Source organism: Charadrius vociferus, unplaced genomic scaffold, assembly GCF_000708025.1.
Source record: "Charadrius vociferus isolate BGI_N301 unplaced genomic scaffold, ASM70802v2 scaffold549, whole genome shotgun sequence".
Lineage (NCBI taxonomy): Eukaryota > Metazoa > Chordata > Aves > Charadriiformes > Charadriidae > Charadrius > Charadrius vociferus.
The window spans coordinates 4,911,400-4,924,622 of record NW_009650103.1 but is presented as its reverse complement, the minus strand read 5'-3'; the positions used below and the strand labels follow the sequence as shown (position 1 = coordinate 4,924,622).

The 13,223-nt window shown below is 46.0% G+C and overlaps 1 protein-coding gene across 3 annotated transcripts in view; it reads left to right on the top strand.

The window, feature by feature from the left end:
* Positions 1 to 13,223, top strand: part of MAPKAP1 (mitogen-activated protein kinase associated protein 1) — a 94,715-nt gene that overhangs the window by 34,281 nt on the left and 47,211 nt on the right. For all 3 annotated transcript variants that reach the window (XM_009892288.1, XM_009892289.1, XM_009892287.1), the window contains exons 4-5: positions 490 to 662; positions 5,765 to 5,941. In XM_009892288.1, the coding sequence (XP_009890590.1) occupies positions 490 to 662; positions 5,765 to 5,941 (350 nt within the window). The remainder of the gene's footprint in view (positions 1 to 489; positions 663 to 5,764; positions 5,942 to 13,223) is intronic.

Genomic DNA, 13,223 nt, shown 5'->3' with positions numbered 1-13,223 from the left:
GTGCGCGGGTGGCAGCGGGGCAGGGACGGTGCGGGGACAGGGCGCGTGGGACCGTCGTCCCGCAGCGGAGGGCGGTGGGCTTTGCGGGCAGCGGGAAAGGGCTGCAGAAGAAAGCAGAAATGTAGAAACGGGAGGGTGATGCTTGTGTTAAATGGGGTTGAATTTTTCAGTAGGCTTGTTAGCCCTCCTCCCCCCGCCCTTCTTATACTTGGTTTTTTGACCCTGCGAGAACATGGGATCTTAGAGTGAAGCTCAGACTTTTTATGGAAATCTGTGAAATCGTTGCCAAATATTTCGTATCGTTTTTACAGATACATTAAACAGCAGTAAAAGAATTGGAATTTAAATGTTCAAGCTTCTTCCAGTTTTAAGTCGTAGCAGTGTATTTTAATCTTTCTGCTGAAACGAATTCCATCCGTACCAGATTTTGTATTAGCTCTGTCATACTTTTTCTTTTATACATTCTAATGAAATATATTTTCTCGACAGGGTCATGTTGGTACAACGGCAACCAAAAAAATTGATGTCTACCTCCCCCTGCACACAAGCCAAGACAAACTGCAGCCCATGACAGTTGTGACGATAGCAAATGCCAAGGTGCATGACCTGATTGGACTAATATGCTGGCAATATACAAGTGAGGGACGGGAACCAAAACTGAAGTAATGTTCTTTCTTTACTACCTCTTGATCTCTAATTTTCTCCTCTGCAGCCTTTTGCATAATGAAGTGGATTTCCATGTCAATGTTTTTATAGATAAATCTTAGAGAAACCACCTACACGTTTATCAGTGTTCCCTTTTGAGCAGTACACGTGCGGCTGCGGCCATTTCTCTTGCAATTAAACTGCCGGGTACTGTATAACGATAAGCATATGAAGCCACGGATCTGTAATAATATAAGTCTTATCTCTTTTGATGTTGCGGAGACATTGTTTGTTTTATGTCCCATCTACTTTTTGGTAGTGTTCTCAGTGACTGAGATCACACAGATGGGAAATAAAATCCAGAACCCATCTGTAATTCCTTCTCTTGTTCCGAGAGAAGGTTCCCAGATTCTGACTCCTCTGCACAGCACCGATTCCTCCTACAGAGTCGCAGGGAGAGGAATCGCTGCAGGGGGTGACCGTGTGCCTTGGAAGCCCCGTCAGTGTTCTCCTGAGCCCGTGGAACAGATTGTAGCCGTAGCGCGTGTGCCTGAAAACAAGTCAGAATTCTGCCATAGAACTTCAGCGTTATCACTTACTTGATTCCTGCTGTCACTTTGCTGACAAAATGACTTTAATTCATTACACACGTGTTAAAATATTTCTGTTTTTCTAAGAATTGACAGATGTAGGGGCTAAAGGTGCTTTTCTTTCCAGGTTATATTCCTGGAGATAGCACTAAAATAAAGATATGCAAATAAGGATCCTGAAAACAAAATAAATACCAGTTTTCTTTGAAATTGTGACTAAAATTGCATTCTTTAATTCAAAAACATCTGTCATGCAGTATTTTATAATTTCTACAAGACTTTGACCTCTGTCACATTGGTGCTTTGCTGTAAAGAGCAGCATCTGTGTTGTCCTCAGAAATTTCAGCTCCAGTTAATCAGTGGCTTTTTCAGTATCTTTGGTAACCCTCACTTACGTCTGCATTGGGAAGGAGTTCTGCCCGTAGGATTTCTGTGAGTAAATAGCGGATTGGAGTTGCTGTGCTGGAGAGGTGGTGGTGGTTGGTAAGAGCCGTTACTTTGTCAGGGGAGGTGACATAAGGTCTATGAAACGGGTACTTCAGAGCCACTCATCTGAGCAACTTTGGTTTTAAAGCAGCTCTGTACAGTACTTCCCTTTTTGCTGGGTCATAGAACATAAAATAAGAACTTAAAATAGTTTATTATGGAGTTGTGAGTAACAGATACTAGCGGGTGACTTTTCTGGTGCAAAGAAGGTTAATAGTTTTGTTCGTTTTTTTCTATAGGAGACGATTTTCCCGTTTTTGTTGTTCCTGGAATATTTGATGACTGGTGGGGGTTTTGTACTGAATTTCACAGTTTGCTCTTTCAGCATTTTTCCGAGTGTTTGAGGACTCCGAAGCCTTCTCTCCCGTTGCAGCAGGGCTGTAGGGGCAGGGAGGTGTGGGGGCGCGGGACCTGCCCTGCTCTGCGACCAGTGGGTTTCTGTTTAGGAGGTACAGGACGGCCCAGAAACACAGCCCCTCTTGAGAACGGTTCCGCGGATATTGTTGCCTTGGATATAGCGTTTCCCTCAGCTCTTCTCAACAAACATATGAGATGTTGCAGAGGTTAAATGCTTCAGTTTGATTTATCATTTTTTTACTCTGGAGAAGAAATACAAAATTATTTGCAGATGGTGCCATTTCATTTGCTGTTTTTAATTTCTGTTCATTATATCATAAGCTCAAAACAGTGTCTTTTGTTTGATTAGCTTATTTTTTATCGAGTAAGACAAGCTTTGGACACACACATTTTTCAGGAGCACAGCACACCTCAAATGGAGCAGTGCCCGTGAGTAGAGGGATTCCATGAACCATCACTGCCCACGGCAAAAGTCAGCAGTGGGAGGAAATGAATTTCCCTGTCTGCCGTGAAGGATGAGATGTTATGATGTGTCAAAGAGTGATCACGACCAAGGAGGCTGTCTAATGTAATCAAATCTCAGGACAGAAATAATACAATAACTAATGGAGGCACGAGTTCCCGAGAACAGCCAAACAGCAGCTATTGAATTGGGTGCAAGTGCTCGGAGGACGGGGCAGAGCCTCAGGATTACGAGAAGTCTGTTTTCTTGTGTAGTTCTTCATTATTTCTCATGTCTCCATCATCTTTTTTTTTAGCATTGCCGCCTGCCCATCCTGTAGAAGGACTGATGTAACTGCAGACTAATTCCCATCACTTCCAAATAAGGAAAGGTGTCACAGCCTACATTTGCTATTTGTGCCTGATTTAGTCAGTTTAGAGCATGAAAAAAGAAAAAAATTGGGATCATTGTGACACAGCACTAAAATACGTATAGAGAATGCTTCAAATCTGATATACAATGCGTGCAGAATGACAAATATACCTACTGGTAACACAATCTGAGAATAATGAGGAGGTTGTAGACCTTGTAATTAAGAGAAACAACCCCTCTGCCTTTAGTAAGAGAATATATTACTGCCTAATTCGTTTTCCTAAAAGGTAGATGCAAGAGTCTGAAATGAGTGAGTACTAGTTGACAGCTTTGAGAACGTTTTGTATTGTTAGGCTGCCTTTTTTTATTATAATTGTATTATATTTGTCTCTATTCAGTGTCTTGATACGAGGCAGCACTGACAGTGTTAGCAACTCTCTTCGGGCCTCTTACATACGAACGTTGGTCATAACCCACTGGACCGTTCTCTTGCCAACCCCTGACAGATGTGCTGTAATGGTTCCGCCTGCAAAAAATAAGATCCCTTTCTAGGAATAAATAAATAGTGAGATGCAAAATTCAAATAAACTTCCTATTTTTCGAAGTTAAGAATGCCATTACATCTGTCAGTTGTATTAAATATTCTGTCCATAGCAAACTCGGATTCTCAAGACTGCACCTTGTAATTTGAAGCATAAAGTTCAGGACTTTGGTTTCATCCTGGTGGAGGTTCAAAACACAGAACTGTTTTACCCGTTGGATGTGGGTTTTCAACAGGTTGTGACAATCTGTGTTAATGTTCAGGAACCCACTCCAAGTTTGAAGACATTTGTAACCCCTTTAATTTCTGGGATTTTACTGACATGGTGTATTTTCAGTATAATTGGTGGAAGATCCGTTGTTGTCACCACCACCTACTTTTGGCACTGGGATTGCTTTGAGACCGCACTGAATGTGCTGTTGCCGGCACGTCTGCATGTTCCTCTGCCTTCAATGAGAATTACGCAAATGCATCAAATACCAAATGAAAACGTTAACTTTATTTATACAGAGCTTTAAGTGCGCAGCGGGCTGCAGACAGAAGGTCTGTGTGGGGCGAATAGGTTAGCGAGGGAGCAGAGGCACAGAGCGCAGCCCGGGCGCGGGGGGACTGTTCCGGCCGGAAAGTCCCATCACGTGGGGCGACGTCGGGGTTACGCTGGAGTGGCCGGAATGAGCACGCAGAGCTCGGTGTGCGTGTTCGCAGAAACAGAGTTAGAGAAGGACCCGAAAATGGTGCCAGGCATGTCTCTTAGGTAAGCAGGGTCAGCTGTACCTGTATTATTCACAGCCTTTTTGTTCAGCTCGTTGCGGGAAGCCTGGCACAGCGCAGACCCCGCAGCCGCCTGCGGCACAGCCCTGCTGCTGCGCCAGTTCTCCTCCCGGCGCTACCTTTCACCAGTTTCCCTAAAAGTTACTTAAGTGCTCTTGAAGAAGTTAAAAATTAATTCTACAGCAATATTCCGGCTCTTCACAACAGCCCAGAGACTCATGAAAGTTTCTTTAGTAGTATCGCCGAATTTTCAAAATTCACAGTGACAATCCTTGCCGGATTACCTTGCCGTTAGCGAATTTACAGCTTACAGTGATAGTAATGCATCATTATTACCTGTTTTATGTAATAAATGTCTTAGTTGTGACAAGGTGCGTATAGATCACCTGGACTAAGCACTCTCAATAAAGTGCAGTTGCAACCAAAGGTTTGTGGATTAATTGAGAAAATTGCAAATCAGGTAGTCAGCGAAATAATTCATTGTCACATCCAATCAATAAACTTTGTAAATCAACTCATTTAATTCAAAAAATGATCTATATAGATCAAGCGACCAATTAAACAATTAGCATACACTTTGCAATTAATTAATTTAAGCATCAATCATGCAATTAAAACTCCAAATTTAAACCGCAGAGTTTAGAAACACAGTGCCACGTGAACGTTCAAGCTCTACTTCATGGCTGTGGAAAATGCCGGAACGCTGGCACATTTACAATGAGAAAGAATACTTATTTTCAGCTCGATAATTTAAATATTAGCATTTGAAATATATTTTAATACTAGGAAAATGTGATTAATACTCAGGTATACATACATAGTTATTTCCCTGTGGGCTTTTGCTTGTGGAAAGGAAGAGGCTTAGATTTTTCTTTCATATTTTCTTCACAATGTATCCGTTTAAAACGTTCTGTGGTATTTAGTTCTCCTTGTTAGTCTGTACTATTTTTTTGTCTGTTTTTAGTGATTGGACTTTTTAGCCATTTAGAAAAGGTAGCTTTTCTCCTAGTCGTTGCTACTAAGTTGAACAGGGTTTTCACTTTTCCCGTGGTTTATCACAGCGTTCACCGGGAGAGCCTGCTCAGCTCCGCCAGCGCACCTTCAGTAAACTCCTCCGCAGTTGCCTGAGCTGTGAAAAAACAGACAGACACTGCGTGTTGCCTTTAGTTCTAAAATGTAATGGTTGTATAAATAAACAAATTTTCACAAATGGAGAAATATTGCTTTCAGCTTTTTGAAGTCATGAAACTTTTATAGACTGGTGTATTTTGGTGACTGCAGTCCTTTGCCTGCAGTTCGGTTACTGGTGGCGGAGACTCACTGCTGTACGCCGGGTTTGGGGGGTTTCTGTTACCACCTGGTTATGGTAGCGAGGTATGTTGGGGCTTTGTTGGGACACATTTATGGACATGCCGTCGGTGGCTTTTGAGCATATGACTCCTGCAACAGGCGTGCCCGCTGGTTTGTTTTCTCCAGCGTTTAGCAACTGGGATCGATCGGGTGAAGCGAATTGCGTGTCTGGCTTCCCTCCTGAATGACCCGGGTTTGTCTTTGTTTCAGCGACAACGTCAATGCCTACTGTCTCCATATTGCTGAGGATGACGGGGAGGTTGACACAGATTTTCCACCCTTGGATTCCAACGAGCCCATTCACAAGTTTGGCTTCAGCACCCTGGCGCTGGTTGAAAAGTACTCCTCTCCCGGCCTGGCAGCGAAACAGTCACTCTTTGTTCGCATGTGAGTATGGATGCTAACATTCCCCATCGCTGGGAAACATCTGTGTCTCCGGGCCACCGCCGCGTCTATTTTCTTCTCTACTTTTCTTCATCTGAACGTGGGGGAGCTGAGGGGGCGCAGGGGCCGGCGGGTCTCGGCGGTCGGTGCGGGGCTCTGGGCGATGCCACGGGGCCGCGAGGGCGGTAAACGCGGCTCAACTGGGGTGAGCCCATCGTGGGGAGAAAATACGCCCTTCCGCATAGGGTTAGTGGAGAACATCAAACTGTTGCACTCCCGCTAGTAAATATTTGGACTTTACACAAAGTCTGAGCTCATAATCTTCGTTTTGCTCCAGCCGTGCTGCCTATTTATGAAAAATATCTTCTGAGTAATAAATGAAATCGTGTCTATAAGACCTTCAGAGAGTTAAAATTATAGTCATTCATGTTGGATATCCAGAGCCCTTTTCAACAGGTGTTAAGAACTGACCCTGCCAGAGACTTTTTATTTTTTGAAAAATTTACTGAATTTTAGCAGAAAAAAGTGTACTCATGGTGTTTGGGTATTCCACATATGACAGACTTCAAAATCTTCTTTCAAAGCCTAGTAGACAAAGCAGTAAGTTTGCATTTTAAGACTGGTTAGTGGACTGCAAAGCAAGGGATTTTACGTGCAACTGGTTGCAGAGTGCATTAGAAGAGTGCAGCGGGTGAGGAGAGAGATGAGCAGTAGCTGAGCAGGTCAGGCGGAGCAGCGCTGCGTGCACCGCCCCCGGTCCAGGAGGACTTTGAAGACAACGACCCCGTCCACTGCTGGAACTTGAAGCTGTCTGGTTTGTAGCTCAAGAAGAATTCACTATATTGTGACTAGTGAATTAAGCTTGTTCACTTTTATTTTTCTTCTCTTCTGAGTGAAAAACCTTTTAAACCATCAGAAGGCCTTAATTACTAAAACAAAATACTAGTAGCACAAGCCACTTCTTACCTGGAAAGAATATTTAATGTTTGGATCTCTTGCAATGAAAAGGCTAATAGGGTTTTCCTGGCTGTTGGGCATTTTTTGAATTTATAAAGGACTACTTACATTTCATAACCATGCAGCTGCTCCTGGTTTTGAATAATCAGACATTTAAAGAAAATTCTAAGCTATTTAATTATATTTTTATACTCGTTATTGTGGACCGTGTTTCTTGGAGACGTTCTAAAGCATCCTACTCAAAGAAATTTTCAGAAATCCCGCGTGCATTTCCCGAAGGCCCATTCACTTCATTCCGCCGTATTAGGTCATTGGAAAATAAAATATTCTGTCAACAGTATCTGCAAATAAGTTATTCAGGGTAACCATACTCGGCTGTGCCGAGCTGGATGCAGTCCTGGGGAGGGAATGAAGCAGCCTTGCCAGTCGGGTTGCAGGGTCCGTTTGCGGTTTGTGCGGGTTGCGGTCACGCAGCTGAGCCAGGCAGCGGACTTCTCCGTCTGTGGGACCGGAGGGTGGTGCGTTCCTCCCGCCGGACTGAAGAATGCCACACGTTTTACCTGGGAGAGGGAATATCTCTTTCACCCGCGTGCATTTCCCCAGAGTCGGTGCTACTGCCATGACTTTGTTTGGTTTTTTTTTTTAATTTTATGATTCTATGATTGTTTTATCTTCAAGATAATCCTGCGTTATCAGTATCCCCAAAGAATTCCAGCGGGTATATAGAAACTTCTATTCTAAGATCACGGGTGTTTGTTGCAGGTAGACGAGTTAAGAAGCCCATGTCATTAGAAGCTTCTGAATTGTTGATGATTTCTCATCATCGTTCTTAAATGCAGTGAACACATGAGGTCTCAGGTTTTGGACATCGGCTCGGAGGAGGTGGAACGGGTGTTCCCGTGGGGAGCGCAGAGACCTCAGCCGGGTCCTGGCCTGGCCAGCAGTTCTCTGGCTGCCGCTCGTGGCAGGATTAAGGTCCAGCTGCAAATCTGGCAAAAGAACTGTGAAATCTTTTGGTTTAACGTAATTTGTGCTCATATGAGGACCTTCCTTCCAACTTGGGAAGCCCTACGGATTAGAAATAGGACAACTGCATCGTAAGAAGTAGTGCTTTTCCGAGAGAGATTTTTTTCTATGTCCACATGTTAATTTGAAATCGCTTGTAGTTCCTGTGTAAATAGTTACTCATAAATAGTTAGTTTTAAATTAGAATTTTTAATGTGTCCCCTAGAATAATTACTTGATCATCACCTGATCAGAAGGTTGTTACTATTGTGAGTTTAAATGTGCATGCTGTCTTATTTTTGTAGGGGTTTGTTGTAAATTCTACATCTTCTTCCTTCCCTGTCATCCTACTAGTGCATGTAATTGTGTTTTTATATTTTGCATCTCTTTTTTTTTTTTCCTCCTCGTGCTGAAGTATTTCAGCTGCTGCTGTGTCAGGCTTGTGCTGTGTGATGTTTATTAATATTGAATCACTGTTGAAAAAAGTTGATGCTTCTGAGAAGCTTCACGATGAAGCATGGTGTTTTATTTCAGCTCTCGCCCGTCCTGCATGTTGGATATATTTTCAGATGTTGTGCAGTTACCGAGCTGACAGTTACGGAACCTCGCTGGGGACCCCGTAGGACATGTTTCAGCAGAAACAGTTTGCAGAACTTCATACGCTTAAACTCCTGCCAAGGCAAACTCTTACCCACTTGAGTTAGTTATAAATACCCAGTGGCGGTGGCTGGAAGTAGCCCACGGTGCATTTTATATTCTGAGCTGAATGTGAATGTCTTTGTGGCGATATAGAGTAGTAAATAATTGAGTTTGATTAGGGAGAGGGACCTCATTATCCCCCCACCTGTGCCCAGCTGGTAGGGGAGGGTCGAAATGAAGCCATTAGCTGTCTCTCTTACTGGCATCTCAAAGAGCTCAAATACATCTGTGTCTTATTTTCTTTTCTGGCACAATCAGTCGAGCAAGCTAAGCAGGCATGACCGAATTTGGCAAGTTCCAAGGACTCTGGCAAAGTTACACAAGGAGAAGACGGAGGGCAGTCATTCTGGCTTCTAACTGCCCATTAGTCTGGCGAGTTATGTTTTTGGAAAATGTCTGTTGTGGAAAGCAGTACTTTGTCCAATGTCAAACACGGCGCTCGCAAACAGCCCTCTTTGATGTCGAGTGTGATTTGTCAGGAGGAGTCAAACAAAGCACTGCATTCATGTAAATGCAGACTTCTTGAGATGATGAAGTAATACCTGAAAGACTCCGAACGAAGGTAGCTGAGAATAAATCTGTGCTATCATTAGGGGGTTTTCCCTTGGAAATTTTATTATCGCAACTTGACGTACTCGATCTGATGGTGTTTCTAGGAGTTGAGCTCAGCTGCCAGTTGGCACATAGACAAAATTTGGCATACAGCCCCCCCGCTCTGTAGCACTTTTTCCTGTTTTGATATTGTGCTTAAATTGCTTTGACTATTATATATGTATTTTTCAAAGCAGCACCTCTGCTATGCCTGATAGGTTGAGGTTTGAAACACTTTTAAAATATCAGGCTTTCAGAGTACATTTACAGATTCAGTTCAAAGCTTTGAAATGTGGTTTTTATTCAGGTTACAGAAGCGCTCCCCAAAAGGCTGCCATCAGTTTTCACATGGGCGTAGGTAACCTGCGAAGTGTATTTTAGAATATTCATAAAATGCAGATTTAAGAAGGTTGAGCTAGGTGCTGACGTTAAGGCGGCAGGCTGCCGGGCAAGTGGACAGGGCCCCGAGGAAGGGCGTCGGAGCGGGGAGCGGGGAGCTGGCTTCTCCGGCAGTGTCTCAGGGCAGCTTGCAGTAGTGTCACGGTACAGCCAGGTAACCCCCAGCGCGTGGAGGGACCATGGGCTAACCCGAGATGCACAAGCGCAAGATCGTTTAGGCTCAGAGTGAAAGTTGTGGCTGGCATGGTTATTCTGGTCCTTATCACTGGCCACTTTTATCTTAAAAATTACCCAGCTTAAGTTAAGTACCTTGCGTCAACTGAGGTTTTCAGTCGTAACTTTGACTTTGTGCTGATGAAGTAGAAATGGTTATTAGTCATTCACAGACACGTTCAACCATGCCAACCATTTTTTGCATCACGCTCTAAGTGCTGTAAATTCCACTTCAGTATTAAAAAAAAAAGAGAAAAATTTGAAATTAAAAAAAATTGGTCCAGATTGGAAAGGCAGCGTTTGGAAAAGTTTGTTTCTCATTCCGAACAGAGGCCTTTTGTGCCTTCAGCGTTGGGTGTTATTCGGTTACACAAACGGAGCCCGTGGAGAGGAGGACGCTGCCTGTTTCCGTGCCTTCCCCCCAGGCGACACCCCGGCGTCAGCCCGCCGACGCTCTCGCCTCTTCTGTTGTTTTCTTTTTCCTCTTCTGAACCTTGCCACCCTGGCTCCGGCGCTGAGGCTGTAAAAGAAGATGGAAAGCCAAGTTACCGCAGAATGATCACTATCATTAACATTCACGGGTGGTTCACTTATCATTCCTGACTGCACAGACATGGCAGCCGTTATGAAACGTCCACAGGTGTAGCACGATGATACATATTACATTGTGCCACAATGGATTTATGTATTCTGTAACAAAAGAAAAGTGTAATGAAAAAATACAGAAGGTAATCCTTTATTCCTCCACTGCACAATTTATCAGTAATGCCTGTGGATGATAAGTGCCAGGGATTTCCTTTGCTTGATTTAACCTTGTCACCCAGGTATGTTTTTGCAAAATGACGGAAAATACAAGCTAAGGAATTTCTTTGGCTTCCAATTTGTAAGCAAGGTTTTAATTGATTGAATAGCATCTGCTTGTCTGTCCTGTTTTCTAGCGTGTTGATTTAAAATAAAGGTATCCCACGTTAGCAGAGTAAGTTAAAACATGTAATTTATGATGGTAATTAAGGGTATGCCGGCATTAGGTTGGGCGCGGACAGTGTGGGTGCGGAGCGTGGCTGGCGGGGCGAGGGGGCTGTGCGTTTCCCCGCTCTGCTCTTTGCGCATCCAGGCGGGTCGCGGTGGATCGCTGATGTTTTAGGGGTCGCGGTGCGGATGGCGGCTCCACGATGCCCTGCCTGTTCCACAGCGCTCCAGTGCGCCCGGGGCGGCGCGGGGCTCCTCCTCCTCCTGCGCGGCGCAGGCGGCGTGCTCCGCCACGCTGCCCTGGCCCCAGGCTGATGGCAGAGTCCCTTTGGTCCGGCCTTAAATCCACTCTCGCCTCAGATTTGGGGGTTTACTGAGTGCTGAAATGCCGTTGCGGAGGTTCTGTGGTTGTCGTTAGAGAGAAGCAGCGCTGAGCGTGGCGGGCGCGGGCAGGGCAGAGCGCTGCGGCTGAGCCTCCCAGACCCGCTGGCTCCGCTCCAGAGCAAATATCCCAAAGTTTACAACGCGGGCTGCGCTTTGCGTTGCGCTGCTCTTGCCAAAGTCTTGCTTACTGGCGAGCACACTAAATATAGTAAAACACAGAGGTTTTTCTTACTTTGCTTTGATCAGTAAAATAAACTTTTAAAGATTGTTCTGGGACGAGATCCAGCGTCTGAGGCAAAGAACGGCCGCGGCTCAGGCATGAGTTAGTTATAGAGTGTCGGGAAAATCAGTCTGACAGCTCTCAGGCCAGCTGCTCGAGGGAAGGGATCGACCGAGTCGGGATGGCCGGGAACACGAGCGGGATCAGCAGCGGCGTGTGCTCCTGAGCAGCTGAGGTGTTGGGACTCGAAAGCCGCCCTCCCGTTGTCGGGGGGTGCCGGGGCCGTGTCGGTGCGGGCAGCCCTGAGCTGGGCCGGCGCGGGGGGTGCCGTCAGGTGCCGAGCCGCGCTGTGGGCTGCGGGTCCCGCTTTGTTTGGGGGAAAACACGTGTGAAAAACATTCTGTACTACAGGGAAAAAAAATAAAATTGAGACTCCAGTTGTTTTGGCCATAGAAGGTTTTGGAAGACTTTCTGCACCTTTGCTGGTTGTTTTTTTCTGCGGTATTTTAATTTCCTTTCCTGTATTTTGGTTGCAGTTCTCTGGAAACCTCCTTTCTGTATTGCAGGGCACTACGTGAATTACCTGAAGGCACCAGATGTCTTTTGAATCAGTGTTGCGATGGTGGGGTCCAGCCTGCAAGGCTTCTCTTGTGGCGCTTCACTGTCAAACACCATGGCATTTAAATAAAAGGGCAAAGGGAGTTTCCTTTTTGTAATTATAGAATAATTGTATAAAGTTATATAATTGTAGAACTTTAAAAAATCCACCACCTTCGGCTCCGCGGGTCAGTTGGGAAGCGAGGCGAAGGCGCCGGAGGCCGGTGGGCAGAGGCGGGATGCCGTGCGGTGCTCGTGCCCGCTGCAGGGCTCCGCAGCGGCCGGAGGGAAGGTGTGCTGGGCAGGGACGCGTTCGGGAAGGGCTCTGCGGGCTCCGTGGCCTTACGCAACGCCCTGGAGGGAGTCCTTGGGCTGGACCTTGGCAGTCTCAGCGCCGCGGCAGAGGATGGCACTCCCTCATGTGGAGCGGTGGGCTCAGTTCTGCTCGTTCTGTGTTAAACACGTGGCAGAAAGAGAGAGGGGAAAAGTAGACGTGTGAAAAGGTTTGGCTTGAAGACAAGTAAGATAGAGTTATAAATAATAAATGGTCTAGAGAACATAAATTTGGGGCTTTTAGGCAGTTTCATTTTGCCAGGAACAAAGGGAAGTGAGAATGAAATTCAGATGAGAACTCCCAGCGGCTGAGGAGGAAACGCAGGTTTGTGCTGGTGGCGGGTTTGGAGCCCGGTGGGGCTGTCTGGGAGCAGAGCCGTCTGCGGCCATGCTGGCGGGGTGGTGGGCGTTTGTGGGGTTTGTGGTGTGTAAGTGCCCACCCCATGTGGGTTTCTTGACCGTCCCTTCAGCTGTTCCGGCCGCTCTCGCAGAGGATGCCGAGCTGGAGAGCTGTGCTGGGAGCGGGGTCCGAGGGCGCAGTGGGCGCTCACTGCTCTGATAGCCGCAAGAGGAGTGTGGGAGCGCCGCGGGACAGCAAGCCGGGCGCCAGCACGTGCCCAGGCAGGGACCTCGCTGGTCGTGGCCATCTGGGCACAGGCCATGGCCAAGAGTGGGTGGTGGGGGCTGAGGAGGGCATTTATTGTCGGAGGAGGTGTCACGGCGGGGCGAGGGATGCTGCTGAGTGACCTGAGCTCTTAACGTGTACTCCCAGCGTTTGTGTCTTAAAGCGACCTGTAATACTGTCTTGTTTTTAATGATGTAATTGTGCTGCTTGGATTGCTGCTGACTGCCGGTTGCTTTTAAAACTATTCCAGCGGTGATACTCATACAGAGCTCTATTCCCTGATTAGCATTCCT